The 25,229-nt window shown below is 44.0% G+C and overlaps 1 protein-coding gene across 11 annotated transcripts in view; it reads right to left on the reverse strand.

Moving 5' to 3' along the window:
* Positions 1 to 4,257: 4,257 nt before the first annotated feature.
* Positions 4,258 to 25,229, reverse strand: part of LOC124231409 (lebercilin-like protein) — a 50,810-nt gene continuing 29,838 nt past the window's right edge. For all 11 annotated transcript variants that reach the window (XM_046648209.1, XM_046648207.1, XM_046648210.1 and 8 more), the window contains 6 exons: positions 22,147 to 22,661; positions 20,101 to 20,238; positions 10,147 to 10,231; positions 8,486 to 8,592; positions 8,179 to 8,320; positions 4,258 to 4,992 (listed from right to left, as the gene is read on the reverse strand). In XM_046648209.1, coding sequence (XP_046504165.1) covers positions 4,280 to 4,992; positions 8,179 to 8,320; positions 8,486 to 8,592; positions 10,147 to 10,231; positions 20,101 to 20,238; positions 22,147 to 22,661 — 1,700 coding nt within the window. In that variant the 3' untranslated portion in view covers positions 4,258 to 4,279. The remainder of the gene's footprint in view (positions 4,993 to 8,178; positions 8,321 to 8,485; positions 8,593 to 10,146; positions 10,232 to 20,100; positions 20,239 to 22,146; positions 22,662 to 25,229) is intronic.

A 25,229-nucleotide genomic window follows, 5' to 3' on the forward strand; every position in this document is an offset into this window, starting at 1 on the left:
CACTCGTTTGCTGTCCCCTGTCTGGCTGGGCTCTCTGGCCTCCTATGATTTTCCTTACACACACACAGCTCTCCATGGGGGCACTGTGTGTGTGTGTGTGTGTGTGTACCGACCCTTCTCCCCAGTCTGGTTATATTTTACCAGACCTTTGAGATTGTTTATAAAGCCTTCCCTGATCACTTTAGATGATACTGATTTCTTTTTTCTTCCCCTCCTTGTCTGAACATCTTAAGTAACATCTATATGACTGATTTGTCAACTAATTTTGCACTGACTTGTGGTGTCTGCTCTTGTGGTTTTGTTCCTTATGTTTTAGATACTTTTTTTTTGTGATAAAAGGTTTTCTTTCCATCCATGCTGCAAGTGCCTTTGGGGCCAGAGACTGTTCCTTGGGTTTTTCTTTTTGATGAGGAAGATTGGCCTGAGCTAACATCTGTTACCAATCTTCCTCTTTTTGCTTGAGGAAGATTGTCACCGAGCCAACATCTGTGCCAGTCTTCCTCTATTTTGTGTGTGGGATGCTGCCACAGCATGGCTTGACAAGTGGTGCTAGGTCCACACCCAGGATCTGAACCCACGAACCCTGGGCCACCGAAGCGGAGCATGAACTTAACCACTATGCCACCGGCCGGCCCCTTCTTAGACTTTTTTATACCCCTCCCGCTATGTCTTCAGTCAATACCCAGGAATATTTAACTAAAAAAAAAAAAAAAAAATCACGTAATAGTTTTCCACTGGGGCCATGCATGCCTTTCACAGGGAGTGTATTTTCTTCATAACTGAGGTGTTACCAACCACCAGTTGTTAGGAGAATTTTCTAGGGTGTTCTTCGCTGACTAGCCCTTCAGGACAGAGCCCTCGGGTGGCATCACCAGATTCAAAGCTGCATGTGTGGTTGGTTTGCACACCCTGTGCAGCCCAGGGCGGCAGTTCGTCCTCTCTGGGCTCACTGTTCTTGCTTGTGAGTCAGCTTTTCTGCCTGCGTATGTGGACGGTGAAGTGTGTGCATCCCTCTTTCAATGCTCGGAGTACTGACTCTTTCTTCCCAGTGAGTTCAGTCTTAAGTTGAATGAAGACTGGGTGGCTTTGGCCAATCTTCTTGTTGCCTGTGCTTTTGATGTCATGTCTAAGAATCCATTGCCAAATCTAAGGTCAAAAAGATTTATACCTAAGTTTTCTTCTGAGAGTTTTATAGTTTTAGCTCTTATGTTTAGGTCTTTGATCCATTTCGAGTTAATTTTTATATACAGAGTAAGGTAAGGCTTCAACTTTGTTCTTTTATGTGTGAATATCCAGTTGTCCAAGCACCGTGTGTTGAGAAGACTGTTCCCCATCGAGTGGTCTTGGCATCCTGGTCAAAAATCAGTTGACTATAGATACATGGGTTCACTTCTGGACTCTCAGTTCTGTTCCATTCTTCTACATGTCTGTCCTTACACCGACACCACAGTATTTTGATCGCTGTTACTTTGTAGTTAGTTTTAAAATTGGGAAGTGTGAGGGGCTGGCCCCGTGGCCGAGTGGTTAAGTCTGCGTGCTCCGCTGCAGGCGGCCCAGTGTTTCGTTGGTTCGAATCCTGGGCACGGACATGGCACTGCTCATCAAACCACGCTGAGGCAGCGTCCCACATGCTACAACTAGAAGGACCCACAACGAAGAATATACAACTAACTATGTACTTGGGGGCTTTGGGGAGAAAAAGGAAAAAATAAAAAAAAATCTAAAAAAAAAAAAAAAATTGGGAAGTGTGAATCCTCCGATTTTGTTCTTTTTAAAGATTCTTTTGGCTCTTCTAGGTCCCTGCAATTCTATAGGAATTTTAGAATCAGCTTGTCGATTTCTACGAAGCAGTTAGCTGGGACTCTGATGGGGATCGCGCTGAATCTGTCAGTTTGGGGAGTATTGCCATCTGAACAATACTAAGACTTCACTTCATGAACATGTCTTTCCATTTATTTAGATCGTCTCTAATTTCTTTCAACAATGTTCTGTGGTTTTCAGGTGATAAGTTTTGCACTTCTTTTGTTAAATTTATTCATAAGTATTTCATTCTTTTTCATGCTATTATAAATAAGATTTTTTTTAAACTTCATTTCAGATTGTTTGTTTCAAGTGTATAGAACTTGATTTATGTACATTGCTCTTGTATTCTGCAACCTTGCAGAACTCATTTATCAATTTGAATAATTTTTAGTGGATTCCTTAGGATTTTCCACCTATCAGATCATGTCATCTGTGAATAGAGATAGTTTTCTTTCTTTCGTTCCCTGAATGCCTTTTATTTCATTTTTGCCTAATTGCTCTGGCTAGAGCCTCCAGTCACTGTGGAGTAGGAGTGATGAGGGGACATTCTGTTTTTTTCTTCATCTGGTTTTGGTATCAAGCTTATACAGGCCTCCGAAAAATGAGTTGGAGGGTGTGCCTTTTTTTCTATATTCTAGACCAGGTGTTTTAAGATGCGAATTTTTCTATTCTTTAAATATATGATGAACTTGCTGGTAAAGAGTGCATTTTCTTTTATTTTTATTGTAAGATTTAAATTTCTTTAATAATTATCGGGTTTTCAGTTTTATATTTCTTCTTGAGTCGTATTAGGCATTTTAGTGTAGGGATTTATCCATTTCTTCTCAACTTTCAAATATGTTAGGGTGAAATTTTTGTAAATGCCCAATATGTGATGGAGAATACAAGTTTTGAAGTTGTTGGGTGTGATTGTCTGTGTATGTCCATTAGGTCAGAGTTACCAGTTGTCTCGTTCATCTGTACTGGTGCTTTTTTATTTGCTGAGCTGTCCATCACTGAGAAAAGTGTGAAAATCTCCCGCTGTGGTGTCACCTTGCAGTTCTGTCAATTTTTGTTTTATGTTTTCAAGTTATTGTTAAAGCTTGTACATTTAGAACTTATATCTTCCTGGTAGATTGAACTCTCTATTGCGTTATAGTAATCCATGTTGTCTCTAGTCATAAGTTCTGCCTTTAGGTCTGGTTTTTTTTTTTTGAGGAAGACAAGCCCTGAGCTAACTGCTGCCAATTCTCCTCTTTTTGCTGAGGAAGACTGGCCCTGAGCTAACATCCGTGCCCATCCTCCTCTATTTTATACATGGGACGCCTACCACAGCATGGCTTTTGCCAAGTGGTGCCATGTCCGCACAGGGATCCAAACCAGCGAACCCTGGGCCGCCGAGAAGCTGAGCGTGCGAACTTAACCACTGCGCCACCGGGCTGGCCCCAGTATAGTCTAAATTATTAATCAGTTGCCCTTATAAATAAATGAAGGTAAGTTAACTGATTAACATTGGGAGTACACTCCTCTTTGTACAGGTCTAGTTTAAAATATTCTAGGTGTAATGAATAGATTAATTAGGACTGAGCAGCTAGCTTGAGTGGACGCTAATTATACTGATATGCTTTTTTTTTTTTCGAACAAGATTAACAGAAAAAAGGTCAAGGTACAGGTATGCAACAAACATAAATAAAAACTACTGAGTCTTAGGTATACGTGAGGACAGTATCATCACAAAGGTAGAATATCAGATGCCCAGTTTAGCTGAATAAGAGACACTCAAATAATTCTCATAAAAACAAGCTTGGTAATCACTGCTTTTTTTTTTTTAAGTAAAGAGAGTCTTCTGATCATACTGTTCCCTTTCAATGCTGCTTCCATGTTTTTAAGTTCCAGCGCAGTTTGATGCTAAAATTCTTGTATGTCTGAGATGTGTATGTCTTGGGTTGATTAAATTAGACTTGCAAGCTGTGGAGTCCCATAGAATATTAAACCCACAGAATAAATCAGTCTTCCAAAAGACAATGGGCATGTTTCAGTTGTGGGGAAAAAAAAGATGTAATTTCGTATTTGAAATGTCATTGGCCAATATACAATGGATTTTTTTTTTTTTTTTAAGATTTTATTTTTTCCTTTTTCTCCCCAAAGCCCCCCGGTACATAGTTGTGTCTTCTTTGTTGTGGGTTCTTCTAGTTGTGGCATGTGGGACGCTGCCTCAGCGTGGTCTGATGAGCAGTGCCATGTCCGCGCCCAGGATTCGAACTAACGAAACACTGGGCCCCCTGATACGGAGTGCGCGAACTTAACCACTCGGCCACGGGGCCAGCCCCTACAATGGATTTTTTTTATTAGATTACCAATAAAACCTTAGTTATCCAAAGTCAATTTAATTACTGAAACACACACACACACACACACAGACACATTAAAATTACAAGATTAAAGGCACATAAGAACTAGAATATCAAACCGGAATGTATTAGGATATTGATTATATTTAAATAATTATTTTTCTTTTTCCTTCTGTGGGTGAAGAGGACTTCATAGAATTTACCATAGTTACTTTAGAATCTCCAAACGCGTTGCTGGCCGAGGCCTGGCTGGGAGGGAGGTGGAGCATCTTCTTACTTCTCGAAGTCTCCTCAGACCCTCCGGTACCTGTTTGCTCATCTTTTAGGACACAGCCTGAGCCAAAGAGTTCTTCCATTAGGCTGCTTTTCTTATCTCGGAATGTCGTCTCCTTTGCGCTGGTTCTGGAAGAGATCCCGAAGGAGGGTTCATACCCGCTAGCCGCGGGTTCTAGCTTCAGCTCTTGCGCGTTGCCGCGACGTCTGCTTGTGCTGTGACCGTATCTCAGGATGCCGGCGTTGGCTGGCCCGCCCGAAGCCGGGAGCCCGTGATGCAGGTTTTCGATGGCTTCTGTGAAGGAATAATGCTTTCTCTGTCTGAAGGATGTTTTGCTGTTTGGGGCAGCCTGTTTATCACGTCTCTCGTCCGTGTCGCTTATGTGTAGACGCCCTTTAAACTTCTCTTTCACTGTGTCTTCCTCCTGACTGCCTTCCCTTTCAGGAGTTACCTGAATTGTTTTTGGTGGTAGTTCTTCTTTCACTAAAGTGGCTTTTTCTTCTTGATCTTCCTTGTTCTCTCTTTGTCTTCCAGTATTCTTCAGAGGTGGCTCCACTTCCCAGTGTTCCTCTTCCTGTGATAAACCTATGTGAGAGGAATAGTCAATTTAGTGGTCTTTAAAATGAATGGATTTCTATTTCAAGGTGGCATGTTTAGCACATTTATCTACACTCCCTGACAAGCACATTAAGATGACAAAAAAGGTACGAAAATAAATGCGTCACCACGAGAATACAGGAAAATGTTATACATACCAAATAAATGAGAATTATGAAATCAAAGAAAAGTGATATTCATAAAAGAAGAACTAAAATTTGCCAATAACTTATCAATAGATGTTCAACATCGCTAGCTGGATGTAATGCCAGTGAAAACAAGAGAATATTTTTTACCCACCCACTTGGCAAATAACTTGCCGAGTTGACGAGAATATGGGGAAATGGAACTTGTGTTCCCCACTGCGGGGGTTATAAATTGGTCTAGCTCTTTTTGGATGGCAATCTGGCAGTATCTATCAAAATTTTAAGTGAACATACTCTCAGACCCAACAACTGCACTTCTAGGACCAAACCCCACAAAAGTACACAAAGATGGTGCAAGGATGTTGACTGCAGCATGGTTTAGTAACAGTGAAACCTAAATGTCTGTCGAGGGAGTCGTGGTTAAATAACCTATCGCGTGCACAGCCTGCAGCGTGCTAGGCAGCTGCTCCAAAGAGGGAGGTGACGGACACGAATGGACAGGAATAGACGTTCCAGGCGCACTGTGGCACGAACAGCCCATTTGGAGAGGAGCCTCCTTTCCGGTTCTTCAGCACTCAGGCAGCCCTGCCCTAACCCTCCCTCTCCAGAGGAAAGGCCCGCGCAGGTGCAGACACGCACGCGCCCTGAGGAAACCTGTGTGGGCCACCTCCATACTGGTCAGCAAGGCACCACTGACAATCTGAGTGGCCAGTCCTTTGTGAGGGAGAATGGGGACAGTGTCGCATGTGCAGACAGTTGGAAAACTTCCTTAAATGAACACATTCTGAAATAAAACTACTCATTTATACTCCAGGAAAATAAAAAAGGAATTCTTGCAAGACAAAGAAGTGTGTTTCAAGAATTAGTGGTGAGCAAAGAAGCCAGCAAAATGTTTAGTTAATTCTAAAAAACTGTTAATATTGTGCCCTATGATACTTGATGCAAATGGTGAAATTTGGTAACGTGCTGAAATTGCTGCTTCTCTCCTCCACCACTCCCAGCCGCAGTCCGGGTGCCTTCGTCTCTCGCCCAGGTTGTGGCAGTGGGCTCCTGCCTGGTCTCCCTGCTGCCGCCCTTCCCTCGCAGCAGCCCAGGGAGGTAGGTCTGCTCCCTCCTCAGAACCTTCCATGGCTCCCCACCACCCTCAGAGAGAAGGCCCAGGTCTTTACGATGGCTACAAAGCCAGGCCCCATCTGGGGACACCCCTCCCCCCATCTCCTACTTCAGTCCTCCCCTTGGCACAGCCCCCGTCCAGGCTATGGGGTCTGTGGAACATTCTTTGCCTGGAATGCCCTTCCCCAGGTGTCCACGTGGATCACTTCGTCCCTCCTTGCAGGTCTTTGCTGAGGTGCCATCTTCCCAACTTCGCACCACCAGCCCTGCCTCAGCCCCCTCCTTCCCCTCTTCTCTGTGCCTCACCCCCTAACAGACCACGTGCCTTCTGATCTCATGTAATGTTTGTCACTCGACTGTAAGCACCTCAGGGCAGGGTATTTTGTCTTCACTGCTGTATCCCTGGTGCCCAGAACAGTGGCTGACAGATAGTGTGTGCTTAAAAGATATTTGTCACGTGAGTGCATAGACTGTAGGACAGTATAGGGATTGCCAAAATGGACTGAAAAGCAAATGGAAAACTTAAATAGACGAGTGACTGAAAATGCAGTTGTCCTCGGCTCCCGCCAAATGGCCCCAAACAGAGGGCTTTCCTGGCGAGTTCTGCTGCACCTTTGTGTTCGCTCAACTTTATTGGAAGGCCATGTGGCCCCGCATCTAAGGGGTGGCCCCGCTAGGCCCTCTCAGCAGGCCTCTCTGCTCTGCTGCAGGGAACACGGGTGACGCAGGTGACCTGTGCTGGGTGAGCTTTGAGGATTGTTTGTTGGTGACTGTTCTTTCCACGGAGGTTGTGCTTGCCTATCCATGTGGGGTTTCACCCACATTTCCCATTAGCAATAATTTAACATGAAAACAATGGGGCGGTGTCTTCAAAATTCTGAAGGAAAAAGATCTCCAACCTAGAACTTTCTTTGTACCCAATTATTAACCGAGTATAAGGGTAGAATAATGGCATTTCCAGATGGAAGGTGTACAAACTTCATGCACCCATTCTCAAGAAGCTCGTAGGGGCTGTGCTCTTGTGTCATGACGGCATTTACCAAGAAAGAGGAGGACCTGGTCTGGGAAACCAGCCCTGGTAGGAAGAGGGGATAGGCACCTGCAGCGAGAGCCTGGCATGGGAGCCGCACCCACGGGCAGAGGGCCACCGGTCAGAGACCAAGAGGCTTCAGCATTAAGGGCTGGCGTCACCAAGACCCCTCTCCGCCCCACCTCCCAGGCCCCGAATGTCCCTGGGCCATCCCGAGGGTGGCTGATGAAGGGGAAGCCCCTCTCCCCGCGCAGCCGCCTGGGCTGCCTGCGGACACTCATTTCCCCACACAGGTGTTCCGCCTGACCTGCTCCCGAGAGCGGGAGGGGAGCCCTGAGAGGTTGGGCCCATGGCCCCCGACCTCTCCCTCCTGGACCTGCAAGGGGCCCTGCCAGGTGCCACCTCCACGCCCAGGATGAGCGTGACCTCGCCCTGATGGGGCCCGTGCACACGCAGGGAAGCTGAAGCCACAGTCTCCCCAGCTCGTCCTTTCTGGAAGCCTTCGCCGAGCCTTCACGGGGGGCAGCGCTGCCCTTCACTCAGCTGGGTGGGGTTTGCTGCTCAGTTTTTCGAAACTGAACATGCTGTTTAAGGGCACACAAGGACAGGGAGTCGTGAGGGGAGGACGGGCTGACTGGGTCCTGTGCAGGACGGGGAGGTTCGTGGAGGTGGGAGGGGTGTGGTTCTGAAGGGCCCCGGGGGCTCCAGGGACACTGGTGTCCTTTTTCTTAAGCCACTGCTGACACAGGTGTTCCTTTTGTAATGTTGCTTTCCGTGGTATGTGTGTGTTTTATGTTTACTTTGATAAGACACATGTAGACTAATTCACGATTCAGAAAAAGTCAAGTCAGAGTAAAGGAGACGACCAACAGTGGTCACAGTTACCTTCGTGTTTCCTCTTGGAGTCGCCCTGGCTCGGCGGGTCGCTGAGAACGTGAGGAGCCACCTGGCTGAGAAGGTGAGGAACCGCCTGGATGACGGCCCTTGATTTCGCTTTATGGCCAACGCTTCCTGTTGTCTTTTTACCCTAGAATTTAGAAAGGCAGCAAAAACAGGTTTTGGGTACAGATAACTTTAAATTGTATTTTATTCAATGAAGACAAATACTTTTTTGTAAAGAACAAGTGACTTTATAGCCCATTGTTGTAAAGGGATCTTTAATTAGGCGCTGCCGGAATCAAGCGTGCTGTACCTTGGCTGTTAAAGATGGGCTGTCTTCCGACTTTTGGGTTTCCTGGTGTCTCACACTTGAAAGTGAAAAACTTTTCCTGACTGCTTGGACTGATTTTGTTGAAGAAACTACAGAACAGGTACATTATATGTAAGAAACATATTTTACATTTGGAAGCAATGTTGATTTCAAATATAAAATAACACTGAAGTTTGCAATGTAATAATGAAACAAAGTATACTAGGTATTTTCTAAACATTTTCAACGTATGTAGGACATTTTCCAATTTCATTTTTTCCCCTACCGTCTCACCCATTTTGTCTTATTTTGGATGACATAGGTTAGGGGTATCACAGAGTTGGAGTACAAAGCAGGCAGGCGCCAGGTCGGGGCTGTTGGCACACATGCTGTTCCTGCTCTCTGAAAGGACCCAACACTGTCGCCGTGCAGCTGTGAGCGAGCCACGGCCATCTCTTGTGTCACAGTGCTCCGTTATCAATGACCAACGAGCATGGCCACTAAGTCTAGAGGTCACTTTCCTTGAAGTATTACCCATTGAAATGACCCCACGGTTGATTTTATCATCTCTGCTGGCTGTTATTCTGGGTTATAATCCAGAAGCAAACAACGGAAGGCAAGGAAATTTGAGGTTGTTGCCTTTAAGAGTAATCGCGTGGTTAGTTACTTCTTCTGCCAAAACAGGTGAGGATTCCTGTCGTACCTCTTCTGAGCGGAATCTTACACTGGCAGATCTTGGGGCGAAAAATAAGTACATCCTGTCTTGAAGGAAACGATACTACTCAGCCATAAAAAGGTACAAACCAGTGACAGCAGCAGCAACATGGATGAATCTCAAAAACATTACGCCGAACCAAAGAGTACATGCCGTATGATGCCACTGAAATGAAATCCTAGAACGGGCGGACAGAGCTGCTGTGGCAGGAGGGAAATCAGTGGGTGTCTCCGGCCAGGACAGAGGGCGGCGGCAACTGACTGCAGAGGGGCCTGAGGGAACTTCCTGGGGAGAGGGAAATGCTCTGTGTCCTGATGGGGGTGGTGGTTACATGGGTATGAGCATCTGTCAAAACCCACTGAACTGCACACTGAAAATGGGTATATTTTAATTTTTATTTTTTTTGTGAGGAAGATTGGTCCTGAGCTAACACCTGTGCCCATCTTCCTCTACTTTGTATATGGGACACCACCACAGTGTGGCTTGAGTGGTGTGCAGGTCCACACCCGGGATCTGAACCTGCAAACCTCAGGCTGCTGAAGCGGAGGACACGAACTTAACCACTATGCCACTGGGCTGGTCCCTAAAATAGGTGCATTTTTTTGCATAAGTAAAGTTGATTTCAAAAATCCACACACTGGCTAACAGATACACCCAGAGAGTTCAATATTTGGCAGGCATTTTGCTTGAAGCTGAACAGTTATCCTCTCCTTTCACCTGAAGTAAGGACAGAAAGGACCAAGCAGAAGATGAGAAGACAGGAAAGCATTTCTAGTCTTTTCTGGCTGTTTCAGCCATATCACAGTTTCATTATTCAAGAATCACAAAATGGGTTTCAATGCCTGATAAAATGACTTTTTAAAGTATCCACAGTTTTGGTGATCATAAATTAGGAAAATCTGACTAGTTATTTAAAAATAAATTTTGAGCAAAAATAATTGAAACATACCTTTTGGATAATCTTCTTTTTCATGTAAATTTTTAAGTATCTGATTAGTGTAGATGTTTTTAATTTCAAGCTCTCGATCCTTCTCCTAAAGAGAACCACAATACCAATTCTTCTATAAATGTTTGCTTTTATCATCCTTGATTTCTTCTAAAAACAGGTTAAGTGAGCTCAGTATTCTTTGAATAGAATCTATAGATTCTAGCAGAAACAGAAACAGGCCATATCATTATATAGCATTCCTGGTATCAAAAAGTATTTTTTAACAGAGTGACAAACTATTGTGTTGGGAACGATATTTCTGAAGAGTTTGCAAGCCAGCTTCTTTCACTGTATTTTTCACTGTGCCATGAAGTTTATCGCTCTTTTGCATGCTCCAATATAGTGGCCACTGGCCACGTCGTTATTTAAACTAATTAAAATAAAGTTAAAAATTCAGTCCTCAGTCACACTACCCATATGTCAAGTGCCCAATAGCTACATGTGAGTGGTGACCACAGTATTGGTCAGTGCAGACAGAGCATTTCCATCATCGCAGAAAGTTCTACTAGGCAGGGCTGCATTTAGACAAGTGCAGGGTGGGTAAAGCCCAGAACAAAGACATCGTTGTTCAGCTTTAAATCTCAATATTGACTTTTTAAAGTCTTGGCAAGGAAAAAAAGGTTTGAAATCCTTGCACGTAGAGAAAAAAGACGAAGCTTTTATTAAATACGGAACACTCTTTGTTACACATACATCAAGAGGCAAGCCTGTTAGACCCAAGACCACCGAGTTTGTCAAAACATTGTCAGGAGAGGTGGGCATATGTGAGTTAAGGGTGTCTCCCACTGTGCAATGAGAGAGGACAGCCCAAGAGGAAGGGGCCCTGGGATGGGAGAGAGGACCAAGGAGGAAAGAGAGAGATGGAGAGAAATCAGATGGAAAAGTCTCAGGCCTTGGCATGGCCCAGGAAATTCAAACCCCATAAACAAGCCCCCATGGTCAGCATGGAGCTAGAGTGAGATGGTATTGCCCCAGTCAGTTAGAAACAGCTCGATGCAATGTCTAGACCAAAAGCCAAAGATACTGCGTCCTTCAGCTCCACAACACATGGGGCCTGTGGAGGGGAGCTGTGTGGAGAGCTGGGGAACCCTCTCTGGAGTCCTCAAGGTTACAGATCCAGGTGATCCCATAGCACAGGCTTGGGGATAGAGTCTAGCCAGGAATCAGAGGGTGGGTGCATCTCAAGACACTGGCATCAACCATCAGCAAGGGAAGATCACCAAGATTTGACTTACCGAGAGGAGGCCATGAGTTTCATCAGCCCCATTCAGTACATAACGGACAGGTCCTGGGAATCTCACTAGTTAAGACCAGTCGCTCTCCATAGAACTAGTTCTAGAGGATCCAGAGGACAGCGCATGGGTCCGCGGCCTCTTTCTCCTCCACCAATAGGACGTGCTCATTTTCCCTTATGCCTGGATGCTGTCTCCACTGAGAGATGGAGGATGGGGATGGGGAAAAAAAACTGCAGGTCTGAGAGGCAACCTAAAATAGGACTGTTTTTAATTAGAAGAGACTGAGACAAGCTTCTGTCCATTTCTCCACGTGCCTCCCTATCTCCACCTCCAATTTGTGGGAATGGGGGTCATAAGGAAGTACAGTTATAGAAAATAAAGAATATTACATATTTTTGCGCATCTGAATTGTAGAGTGTCGGTTTTGCACTTGTAATCATAAAATCAATTTGCTATTAGAGGTACATAAATGGATAAAATATGACAATATTAATCTTTTCTAGAATTTAGGTTTCTAGAAGCAAAAATGTTACAGTATTTTTCTCTTTTTATTTCTGTCTCATTGTGATAACACTTCACTTAGCTAGAAAGAACAGTGATGGTGACAGTTTATTACCATGAAAAATTGGGTAAGTATATTCCAAGTATTATGTTTAAGAAGGATATTGTCTAGAACATTTCAGAAAGATTTTTCACCCACACTGGTTAAGACAAGGAAGATTCTGGTGTTTAGAGGGGCAAGTTTTTGCTATCTGGAAAGTTCAGTTGGGTCTTTTGATTTGATCTCCATCCTCAGAGGGTCAGTACGTACTTCAGCAGCAGAGAGCAGGAAGGAGGCAGGTTGAGAACTGCTGCGTGGCAAGTGGCTGGGGCAGCGATGGCTGGGGTCAGAAGGAAGTAACGTGAAGGACAGTTCTCCTTCAGGCTTCAAGTCTGTGTACCCACCACAGAGGTGGGCCAAAAATCGAAGACAACAGATTCAGAACACGATCCAGGATACTTGCGTGGTTGTGTGATTCAATTAGTTAATCAAGAGAAACAATAAGAGAAAATCTACACCTTGGAATGCTCATGAAATCTTGTGGAATGCTCACAGGAAAGAATGACTACTCACGGCTCAGAGGGTATCAGGTCAGAGTTAAATAGGAAGTAGGATCGTGGTGTGGCAACATAGTAAGGTCAAGATAGATGGCCTCCAAAAATTAGATAGGAAACGATGTCTGGATAGACACCGGCCCTTTGACAGGGATAAGCTTGTAGCCTGGGTGTAAGCTGGACTTGCAGCACCCCATCTGGGAGCTATGGAAGGCTGACGTCCATCCCCTCACTTTGGCCCATGCTCTAGAGTTGGAGCAGAGCCTAGACTTGGTGTTGGGTGGCTTTGAAAATGAGTTTCAGGGTACAGAAATAGAAATTTTGATCTTTGGGACCATACCCTCCCAAGCTCAAGTAGTAATGACTTATGTTAATGTGGCAGATTGTATTTTTCTAAAATTCCTACAGCAGTATTTCTGGTCCTATATGCTCTTCCAGAACCTTGAGACTCCCTGTCAAGAGGTGCCGTCTTGCTCCTCCCCTTGTACTGCCTTGATGAAGGGAGTGAGGTGGACGTGGGGCTGTGTGACTGGTTCTCTATCTTTCGACTCTTCTCCTTGGAGCCCAGCCACCATGCTGTAAGGAAGCCCACACCACACGGAGAGGCTGCATGTAGGGTGGCTCCAGCCAACACTCTAAGAGCTCAGCTGTCAGTTAGTACCAACTGCAGACATAGGGGTGAGACTTCAGGTAATTCCAGCCCCCAGACTTTGAACCACCTTAGTTGATGCCAAGAACAGCAGAGATGAGCTATCCCTGGCAAGCCCTGCTCAAATTGTAGATTTGTGAACAAAATGAATGTTGTCATTTTTTAAGCCACTAAGCTGTGGAGTAATATGTCATACAGCCATAGTAACTGGAACAGTCGGGATTCTAAAACATCTTTAGAGTTTCCATTCCTCTTCCTGTGGGTCAGTACTAAGGATGACGAGGAAGCGTAAAAGGGAATCTCAGTTTTCCTGATGAAACAGCCCTGGAGGAAGGCAGGAGTATATCCTGAATGCAGGGAGAAACTAGAGGTGATGGGCCATGGGTTTAATGACAGACTTACGGGAAATGACCCATGGATTGTTTTCAATTATTTTGCATTACACTGTCTGTGTGTCCATGCATTTCTCATCTGTCTTCTGGCTCTTTCTTTCTGGGAGATTTCCTCAACATCCCTAGATTTTCTTTATCTTCCGGCTCTTCCACTGAGTTTTGTATGCTGGCAACCCTCTTGTAATGTTCACTGATTGTTTTCTGATTTTTTTTTCCATTTTCATAACATTCTTATTTTATGGATACAAAATCTTCTATCCTGCGGTATTTAACTGAATCTACGGGGTCAGCCGTTCTGCTTGTTACTCTTCACGCTGCTGGTTTTCCGCATAGATCGGGTTGCCTGAACGTATTTAAGAATGAGGGGCTGGACTGATTACTTACCGGGTCTTCTGTGTGGAAATTCATTTCCTTGGCCGGCTCCTCTCTTAGGTGGGAGGGCAGGCTGGCTCTGGGTAAATCAGTGGGACTTGCTCACTGGCACGTCTTGCTTTGAGGTGGGTCATTTGACTGAGTGCCTCTCAGATTCCAGAATTTACTCTGTGAGGGGCTTTACCTCGGATGCCACTATTTAGACCAGCTGCCCCATTTCTTCTCAAGCGGTTCGTTCACTTTCTAGGGGAGGAGCCCCTTTCTGCCCGTGGGAGATGCTGGGCTGTCTGATGCTGTGCGCGCGGGTGAGCAGGAGGGCAGGAGAGATGGCTGAATCCTTCGCCTGTGCTCAGCGCTCTCCCTCTGTCCCCCCCACCGCCTGCTACCCGACAAACGCCTCTCTACGGACGCCCGCTGCCACCCCCGAGACCCCGCTTTCAGGGGACTGGGTGCGGCCGGGCAAGGGAGTTTTCAGATCTCCCCAGATGATTTCTGTGCTCCCCAGTTTGAGGACCTTCGCTTCCGTCAAACAGGAAGATGGGTGCCTGACGCTCTGCTCCTGGTGGTCACCTGTGTTGATGCGGAGCACGGGGTCTCCCTGCCTGTCCCTGGTACCTCTCCACCACCTTTTCTGGGCTGTGATTATCTCTGTCTGGTTTCTCCATCAATCCCAAAAAACCCCTGCTTTTTATCTTCCAGAAATTCTCTGGCATTTCTGGTACAATCATGGTATCCTTTCTGGGGTTACGCGTTATTATTTTAAAAATGTTTTCTGTCATTTCCATGGGGTTTCGGCAGGAAGGGATGAAAAGGGTGTATTTAGCCCATCTTCTTGATCTATTTCAACTCTTTTTTTGTGCATAAAATACGTAATTTTTCCCTTTGAAAAACTTTGATTATGAAAATATTAAAAATATGCAAAGTAGAGAGAATAGTAGAGTGAAGCTCAGGAACTGATGAGCTGGCTTCACGATGAACAACTCACGCCCGTCTGCTTCCCTCACACACCCACCCTCTCGCCCCACTCCCTGGCCCTGGATTCTTTTGGGGCAAATCCTAGACATCATAGAACTTAATCTGTAAATATTTTAGTATGTATGTATAACAGACAATGGCATCACTTTTAAAACCTAACCACAATATCAACACTTCACCTAGCAAAAAAGTCAATAATAATCTCTTAATATCGTCAAATATCCAGCTTGTTTCACATTTTTCCAACTGTTTTATAATTTTTTTTTAAAGTTCGTTTCAATCAGGATCCAAACAAGGTCCAAAACATTGAGATTTATTAATGTCTCTTAGTCTTCTTTTAAATTTGTTTACAGCTTTATTGATATAATTCATATACCATACAATTCACCCTTTCAAAGTATACAATCCAATTTTTTTCCTTTCTTTTTATTGTGGTAAAATGCACATAACATAAAATTCGCCATTTTAATCATTTTTAAGTGCACAGTTCAGTGTGTTGAATACACTGACATTGCTGGTTGCTGTGCAACCATCACCACCATCCATTCCCACAACTCTTTTCATCTTGTAAAACTGAAACTGTCCCCATCAAACAATGACTCCCCATCCTGCCCTTCCCCCAGCTCCTGGCAAATCACCGCTATACTCTCTGTCTCTGCATTTGACTGCTCTTAAGTTCCTCATTTAGGTGGAATAATACAGTCTTAGTCTCTTTGTGACTGGCTTATAATGTCCTCAAGATTCATCCATGTTGTAACATGTGAAAGAATTTCCTTTCTTTTCTTTTTTTTCAAAGATTGGCACCTGAGCTAACATCTCTTGCCAATCTTCTTCTTTCCTTCTTCTTCTCCCCAAAGCCCCCTGGTACATAGTTGTATATTTTAGTTGTGGGTCCTTCTAGTTGTGGCATGTGGGACGCCACCTCAGCATGGCCTGGTGAGCGGTGCCATGCCCACGCCCAGGATCCGAACCAGCAAAACCCTGGGCCGCTAAAGCGGAGCGCGTGAAGTTAACCACTCGGCCACGGGGCTGGCTTCAGGATTTCCTTCCTTTTTAAGGCTAAATAACATTCCACTGTATGGATAGACCACATTTGGCTTATCCATTCATCTGTTGAGAGACATTTGTTGCTTCTTTAGCTATTTTTTGGAGGGGAGTGAGGAAGGTTGGCCCTGAGCCAACATCTGTGCCAATCCTCCTCCAGTTTGCATGTGGGCTGCTCCCACAGCATGGCTTGTTGAGCTGTGTGTAGGTCTGCACCCAGGATCTGAACCAGAGAACCCTGGGCCACTGAAGCGGAGCACACAACCCTAACCACTGCACCACCAGGCCAGCCCCACATTTTAGCTATTCTGATGAATGCTGCTATGAACATGAGTGTATAAAGATCTCTTTGAGAACCTGCTTTCAGTTCTTTTGTGCATATGCAGCCAGGAGTGGAATTGCTGGACCACATACATTTTTTATATTTTGAGGAATCATTATACTGTTTTCCATAGTGACTGTATCATTTTACATCCCCACCAACAGTGCATAAGGGTTCCCATTTCCCCACATCCTTGTCAACACTTGTTTTCTTTTTTTTTTTTTTTGATAGTAGCCATACTAATGGGTATGAAGTGGTATCTCACTGTGGTCTTGAGCATTTCCCTAATGACCAGTTGAGCTTTCATGTGCTTATTGGCCATTCCTATATTTTCTTGGAGAAATGTCTATTTAAATCCTTTGTCCATTTTTTAAAAGATTTTATTTTTTCCTTTTTCTCCCCAAAGCCCCCAAGTACATAGTTGTATATTCTTCGTTGTGGGTCCTTCTAGTTGCGGTATGTGGGATGCTGCCTCAGCGTGGCTTGACGAGCAGTGCCATGTCCACGCCCAGGATTCGAACCAACGAAACACTGGGCCACCTGCAGCGGAGTACGCAAACTTAACCACTCGGCCACGGGGCCAGCCCCAATCCTTTGTCCATTTTTGAATGGGGTTGTTTGTTTTCAGTTGTTGAGTTTTTCTAGTAGTCTTTTTCTTTTTTTTTTTAGGAAGATTAGCCCTGAGCTAACATCTGCTGCCCATCCTCCTCTACTTTATATGTGGGATGCCTGCCACAGCATGGCTTGCCAAACAGTGCCATGTTCGCACTCGGGATCCAAACCGGCGAACCCCAGGCCACCGAAGCAGAACACGCACACTTAACCGCTGAGCCACCAGGCCCGCCCCTCTAGTAGTCTCTTTTAATCTGGAAGTTCCCACCCTCATCTCTTTTGTTTGTTGCAGAAACTGAGTTGTTTGTGCTGTAGAGTTTCCCACAGTCTGATGTTGCTGACTGCATCCTTGAGGTGTTGTTTATCATGTCCCACTCTCCTCTACCCTTCTTTTAAATTGGTGGCTAGATCTAAATGTTTAATCAGATCTAGTGGTGGTGTGCCCATCAGTCAGGAGGTACTCAGTGGCTGATGTTTCCCTTCTGTGATGCTGGCAGCCAAAGATGGCCACTGCTTAGATCCATTAACTCATGAGGAGTTCCAAAATAGTGATGCTCTGACCCTGTCATTCCTCCTCATTGTTAACCGGAATGCTTTCACACGGAGGATCTGCCTTCCTCACAGGTTTGGTTACTCTGAGTATAGGAAAGATAAAAATAATAGTTTCTTATCCTCTGTTGACCAATGTTTGAAATAGTGTGCTGGTTCCCTAGTATCATGTAAAGGTGAGGGCTAATCACTGAGGTGTTGTGCTTTGTTTTTAAGTATCATTGTGAACTTCGGGATTTCTATATATTTGATTAATTTCAGTCCACGCAGTTACTGTATTGATTCTCAAATGGCCCCATCTCTGGCCAGGAAGATCCTATTCCAGACGGCTACCGAGTCTCTTTGATACCACCCTGAGCGTTCTCCATACTTTCCCTGCTTTTGTATGACAATATGTCTTAGGCTCACGTAGTATATTTTATGCTCCAGACTTAGAATTTTTTTAGGTGCTTTGGTTCTTTTCAGCGGGGTGTGGAATTTGAAGTCCCTAATCGGGGCACTAGGGGTTTTCATTGCTACTGAGTTGGTCACATTAGGAAACATGTATTTATTTTTAAAGGTAAAATATATCATAAATTCACACTTTCACTTCAATTCACAGTCAGGACTGCAGGGTTCCTGTTCGACCTTATCTTACTTCTGTATTTTCTTTCTTCCATCCCCCAATCCCAGTTCTCAGTGACCAATATAATTCATCCTGTGCTTTAATCCCATGAGATATACACAACAGTCTCAAAATAACCGTACCCACACTACCACCAAGAGCGGATTTCACTGGGCACATAGTGAAATTAATGTGTTTTCAGTCGTTTGGAATGGTGTCTGTGACATTATGCCACCACCAGAATACAAGGTGGGTTCATTTTTTTCATTTACTTTAGCTTTTTAGGGAATGCTTTTCAATGTTTTTACTTTTCATTCTGCTTCATAATTATGCAAAATGTTTACAGGCTTCCAAAGTCAAATCTACCAAAAAGATATTCAAGGAAATCCAGGTTCTGTAACTGTCTCTTCTCTATTCTCTCCCCACTTCCATTGTTATCCTACTATAGTCTTTCTTTTTTTTTTTTTTTGCTGAGGGAGATTTGCCCAGAGCTAACATCTGCTACCAATCTCCCTCTATTTGTATGTGAGCTGCCACCACCGCATGGCCACTGACAGACAAGTGGTGTAGGTCCATGCCAGGAAACTGAACCCAGGCCACCAAAGCGGAGCATGTTGAACTTAACCACTAGGCCACCAGGGCTGGCCCAGTGTTTTTTCTGACAAAATTGTTTTTTAATGACTGTATACTACTTACATGCATATGGCTGCATATGAAAGCACAAAATTTATTTTAAAATTTAAAAGTTTTTATTTTAAAGTTCCCAGAGCATGTCTCCAGATGTGTGCGTGTTTGCCTGGCCCAGTGGATCCTGAAGCCTCTGCTGTTAGACCTCTAAGCTGGCTGCTCTGGCCACGCCCATCTTCCAGCATAGTCTTCTCTGTGAAGTTTCCTGAGACTCCAGAGAAGAGACACCGAACTCTTTCTCCTGCTTCACAAAGGGAGAATTCAGATCCCACTCTCTCCCCTGAGACCCTCCCCCTGCCATTGAGTGCTCTCAGGGCTCCCTGGAAATCTGAACTCCCTATTGTCATAAAACAGATTCCTGTCTTAACGCATCAAGCCTAACGTTTACTAATTTGAGGCTTGAAAGGGCTATAATTCTTAAGGATTTTATCTAGTTTTTCCAACTTTTGGACATTTTAGAAATCTGGAAGGCAGAACGATAGCAAAAGTCTGAAAAAATAAATATTTTAAATTCCCATTTTTAAAGCACACTTTTTTTTCCCCCAAAGATCTTATTTTTCTTTCTTCTCCCCAAAGTCCCCCAGTACATAGTTGTATGTTTTTTTTAGTTGTGGGTCCTTCTAACTATGGCATGTGGGATGCTGCCTCAGCATGGCCCACACCCAGGATCCGAACCCTGGGCCGCTGAAGAAGAGCCCCCGAACTTAACCACTCGGCCATGGGGCCAGCCCCATAAAACACACTTTAAAAGACCATTTTGCAAGCATATTTGTGAGCGAGACTTTAAAATAAATCTATAGGCCACTAAAATTACTCTAAATATTTTAATAGGTTAATTTTTCAATTAAAAAACTTATTTTGGGTTCCATTAAAATGTTAACGAAAGGGGCCAGCCCAGTGGTGTAGTGGTTAACTCTGTGCGATGTGCTTCTGTGGCCCAGGGTTGTGGGTTCAGATCCCTGGCACGGACCTGCACCCCCCTCATCAAGCCATGCTGTGGTGACATCCCACCTCCAAAATAGAGGAAGACTGGCACAGATGTTAGCTCAATGACAATCTTCCTCACCAAAAAAAAAAAAGGTAATAAAATACAATAATATTATTTCATGTGATGAAATAAAAATAATAACAAGAAGTCTTATTAATGAATAGATTAGAGCTTTAATTTTTCTAATTATGGCACACATTTACCAGGCTGTTATCTCATTCTAATAATTTCAGATCCCCTATCTGTTCATATGGTTGTAGGGAAGAAAGTTGATTTGAAAAACATGTTTCTGAAGTTAAATAATTTAAAGACATAATAGGCATAAATAGCTCTGATATCTTGGGAAGCAGAATTTCACAAATCTTGTTAAATTTCGCTCTACAAGAAGTACCTTAAGTCTTTGCTGAAGGCGTTTTACTTCCATCTGCAAAGTCTTTGTGGCTGTTTGAGCGGCACAAGTCTTGTGGTTCTCAATGGCCAGCTGGCGATTAAAGGCTTTCCTGTTCAACCTCAGTTGTTGTTCCAAGCTCTGAAAACAGGATACATTTCAACTACTCTGTAACCAACGTAGTGTTAGTAAAAACTTCAGTTATAATGGAACTAATTACATTCATGAGAAGTGCAGATTTTTAACACAACTTTAGTAGATGGCTTGTATAGGGGACGTATATTAGAACTAAATATAACCATACACACACACACACACACACAGACACACCAAAAAATCCCAGGTCCCAACTCTAGAGAATAAATATGTTTTGAGCCTAACATTTTTTTATACTCTGGAATCTGATAAAAAAAATTTTGGAAAGATCCTGAAAATCAATAAATACCAATGTCCTACTTTAAAACGAAACCTGAGCAGTTATGCTGAAAGGAAGAATTCTGCTCACTTGGCATAGCGTGCCCTTTAAAAACCTTTCAAGCCTCTCTCGCTGAAGTGTGTTCAGCATCAGTGCAGACAGCCCGTCCAGGACTGTGGTTCTCAGATAGCTGGGAGCAGACGGTGACACAGGCACTCACAGAGCCACACCCACAGAGACGGAGTCTAAGGCAAGGGAACGACGATTCGGCACAGTAACCGTCTACACACAGGGCTCCTGTTGCATGTTCACCATCTCTCTGGAACGAGAATGATTTCACTGGAGAACCGTTTGAGCTGGACGTTGACAGAGGCTTGGCTAAAAGGCTTTTTCTTTCTCTTTTTTTTCCATAAAGCGTGGTTTCCCTCATAACATTGATACTTTCTCGTTAAAGAAAAGTGGGAAATAGGGTAAGCTAAAAGGATGAAATAGGACTAAAAATCCCACCCCCTAAAATATTAACATTAAAAAAATGCCTACTTGTTCCGGCCCACAAATGTTTTTCCCCACCAAATGCCCTACAACCAAAAGAAATTTCCCATACAACCAAGTGCTTTTGTTAAGGAAATAGTTAATTAGTTCTTGAATTCTTTTTGGTGTTGTTTCTAAAACAAAGACAAGAACTACTTCAACATATATATGTAAAAATATGTAGCTGAAATAAAAACACACTGCTACACGACAGACATGTCCTCAGGTGGATCCAAGAGGACCTAAGAGGCCAAACCAGAGAACTGCGGCGCACTTCCCACGAGGGGAGACGAGGGTGCTCATATTTTCTGTAGCTCACATACATTTTATGGAGAAAATTCTCTCTGAAAAGAGAGGATTTCACCAAGGAAGAAATAACTGAGATAAAAAAGTCAATGAAATGAACTTGGAATTTCCTTCTTATTTCAAGATCATAGAAAATACTTCTCTCCCACCGTCATGTATTAAGGAATTAAACGATAAATTAATTCCGTTTCTGTTTATGTTCATAGAGACCAAAGACTAACTAATGCAAAACAGGCAGAGTCCTCAATACAGTCAAGCTGTTCTCCCAATCAGCCCTGTCAATGAGATCTCGGTGAGGAACAGCAATCCATTCATTTCCTCAAGCATTTGCATTCCTTTTCCCTCTCTGTCCCCAGGAGTATTATCTGGGAAAAATTTCTATTTCTAAAATGCCAAAAATGTCTAAGGGGTGACGATTGGACACCGTGATGAGGGACAACACAAGGAAAGGGACGGAGGACACGGACTGTTGAGGGTGTCGGGGAGCAGCCTTTTCATAACGAGTTTGAAGGAGAGGGTTAGTTCCTAAGAGAGGTTTCACACAACACAACCCAACTCAACACAACCTTTCCAGCCCATGAAAGAAGTCCCCTAACACTGGATGGTCATTTCCAGATAAATGAGCCTCGCCACAGGACGCGCCCTTGCGCACAGCGCCCGCCGGACGACATCGCTCGCAGGCCTGCCGAGCAAAGCGGCTGGTAAGGCTTCCTTACACGGGGGCAAATATGGCCAACGGCCACCGTCTCTGTCTTAATTTTGGAACCTGAAAATTTCTAGGCCTCTGAAATACAGACCTGTATTTGTTTGTCATTTGCCTCCATTTTTGTCTTAAGAATAGACAATCTTTGAGTAAGTTCTTCCCTCTCTTCAAGATTTTTGTCCTCAGAAAGTTTCTGCAGCGCCTGCAAAGCATCTTTAGTCCTCAGGAGCTCGCCGTCGGTGTCTCTGAGTTTCCTAGATATGCTTCTTTCCTTTTCTTGGGATTTCCTAAGTAGCTGCCTTAAGCTTTTTACTTCATTCTGGTGTTTAACCATAATTTGAGGTAGATTATTTTGTGAATTCTCATATTTTCCTATAGCTTTCAAGTGCCTAAGCTGAAGTTGTTTCAAAAATTGGTTTTCTATTACTGTGGCTTCCAGTTTCCGATGTATGTCCGCTACTTCATTTTTCAGTTCTTTAATCTTGTGAAGCCTTGCCGAGAGTATGCGATGAGCCATAACGCCTCTTCTTTGGGTGGTCATATTGATTTGAGAATTTAAAAATGGTGCATTCCAGCTGCGCTTTTTTTCAACTGGGATTTCCTTCTGGCCTGTGTAAGCAGATAATTCACTTTGTTACTAGGCACATATATAGACAGATATGCAGACATGTAAGTATGCACGTATGTATAACATCCCCTCCCCGCATACATGTACAGACACACCAACACTAGAAAGGGAAGGAGCTAACATTTAAGGAATATCGTGCTTTAGGCTTGGCACTTTATATAGAGGTATCTCATTTAATACCGTTCTTGAAGGTCAATAATAGTCTATTTTGTAGCTGGAGATTTTAAATCATTTGTCCAAGGTTACATAACCACAAAGTGACACAGAATAGATTGAAAACCAGGTCTTCTTTGACTCTAAAACTGGACTTATTTCTTACAGAAAAGCTAAACTAAAAATCACGATAATAGATAACATTTACTAGGTGCTTACCATACGTCAGACACTGAGCTAAACGCTTTATACAGACGATCTAATGGAATCCTTCTAACAATGTTATGAGGTAATTAGAGTGTAAAGTGAGAGCCCGCCGTTATATAGGAAGATCTCGTGTATTCAAGAGGACTCGTAAAAAGCCATTAAACTGCTTAGACTGTAAATACAGATATTCCGTCTCTCAATAAATTCAACACAGCCAATCTGTCCTTTGTTACTTTGGCTGCACACTGAATGAAGTAGTGAGGTGGCTTGTGATCAGCGGTCTATTTTAAACAAAAAGTATCTAAACAATATTACACCACGCTCATATAACTGGATTTGAGCATGTCAAATGTGTGTGAACATCGCTGTCCTATTATCCCACATTAAAGATGAACAAACTGATGCTTGGCGATGTCATTGTCAGTGGGCACAGAGCTCATAAGTGGTGAGACAGAACCCAGCTCTGCTGTGTGCCTATGCTCTGCCCCATATGCACGTGCATTTGTATGATATATATGTATGTATCTGTGCGCACGTGTGTAAATATATGTATGTGCATGTGTACAGATTAGTATGTCTATATTCTGAGAAAGAGAGATTGAATCTGGATTCTTGAATCTAAAAAAATCTGGCCCTCATCTTGGAGAGAGAAGGGAAAGTAGTGGTCAATGTCACCGGAGTCCTAACTTTAAGCTATTGGCCAAGTGTGGATACGTCATCTGAGACATGGCTTAATGGGTTTGGTATAGGTGGAGGGAAAGGCAATTCTGCCTGTGACGGAAACACCGAGCCAAAAGAAACAGAGGATAAGGCATCTGAATCTTAACTATGACAGGCCACATAGATTTGACAACGATCACAGCATTTGTATCACATGAGTCACTGATGGGCTCTTTACAACTATGTCTCCAATGGTATTTATTTTCCCACTGGGAGCAATTTAGTAGGGGCTATGGTTGAATGTTTTACTATTTTGGAATTGGCTTTTGAGCACACTGAAAATTGGAAAGCAGAGCAGGTCAGACTCTGAGACACCTACTGGAAGGCCAGTGAAGAGGTGTCTGTGGTCGTGTCAAGGCCAGACACCTTAATACTTTGGGCACTGGCTAGGGGAGCCCTAGATGCAGGCAATGTGGATCAAGCCAGATTAAAACAGGGGTGGGTGGGGGCTGTCATGTTCTACGCCATTGCCCAGCATGCCTGAACTTGACCTCCAACTTGTAATGTTTTCCAGCTCTTGGGTGGTGTGATCCTGCAGGAGAGAAGGAGCTCCCTGGGACTAGAAGGATGAGGGTGGTGGGTTGCACTGGCACTGGAGGCTTATGTCCCCACCTCATGCTGTGCTCAAATGATGCGAGGGCAGAGTCAGCATGAGCGGGTGCCTGGGGACTAAACCCCACGGCCAAGGGAGCACTGGCCAGGGTGCACAGAGGGCACGGATGCTTTGAAAAGAGGAGTGCCAGCCTTTTAAAGACCACATGGGCTTGGACCAGGAGCACGCAGTGATGAAAATGAAGGACCAGAAGCCTTTCCCCAATGTTCTTGTCTGTGTAAGGCCCCCCACACTCCCTCCATTCCCCAGACACACCTGAGATCGAATTTCTTGTTTACCTAGTGGGTGTGTGGGAGAGGATGAGCCAGTTTGCTTCAGAAAGGTAAATACACCACTGCAGGGGAGGGGGAGAGAACAAACTCATACCGTACGCACCATGCTTTCTTGTATAACTATAAAGGTGATGGAAAATTGAAATGGTGTTTAATCCTTAACATTTTATATCTCATTATCCTAACCTACACATAATGAGTTTGGTAAAATTTACAATTTCTGTCCCATTTACACAATAAGCCAGATTTAGCTGGATGATTAAACTACTCTTAGGATACCTGATTTTTAAACCACTGAGCTAAAACACTTATTCAAACAAGTGAATTCACCAGAAACGTATACATTTCAGCCCACAGTTAGCCACAAAGGCACCCTTCTCATTACTTGCAGTGAGACGTGCTCTTTGAACAGACCTAAGAACGCCCCCGCACTCTCCGCTCTGTCGTCTCCTGCCGTCCTCCTTCCCAGGCCCATTTCCCTGGGTTCACCCTCTGGACCACAACCCCTCCTTTTTAAAGCACTGCTGTCCTCCTGTCACACTTCTCTGCCCGTGCTGCTTCCTCCCCTGTCCTCCCTGGCCTCA

The sequence above is a fragment of the Equus quagga genome, chromosome 21 (genome assembly GCF_021613505.1).
Source record: "Equus quagga isolate Etosha38 chromosome 21, UCLA_HA_Equagga_1.0, whole genome shotgun sequence".
NCBI lineage: Eukaryota > Metazoa > Chordata > Mammalia > Perissodactyla > Equidae > Equus > Equus quagga.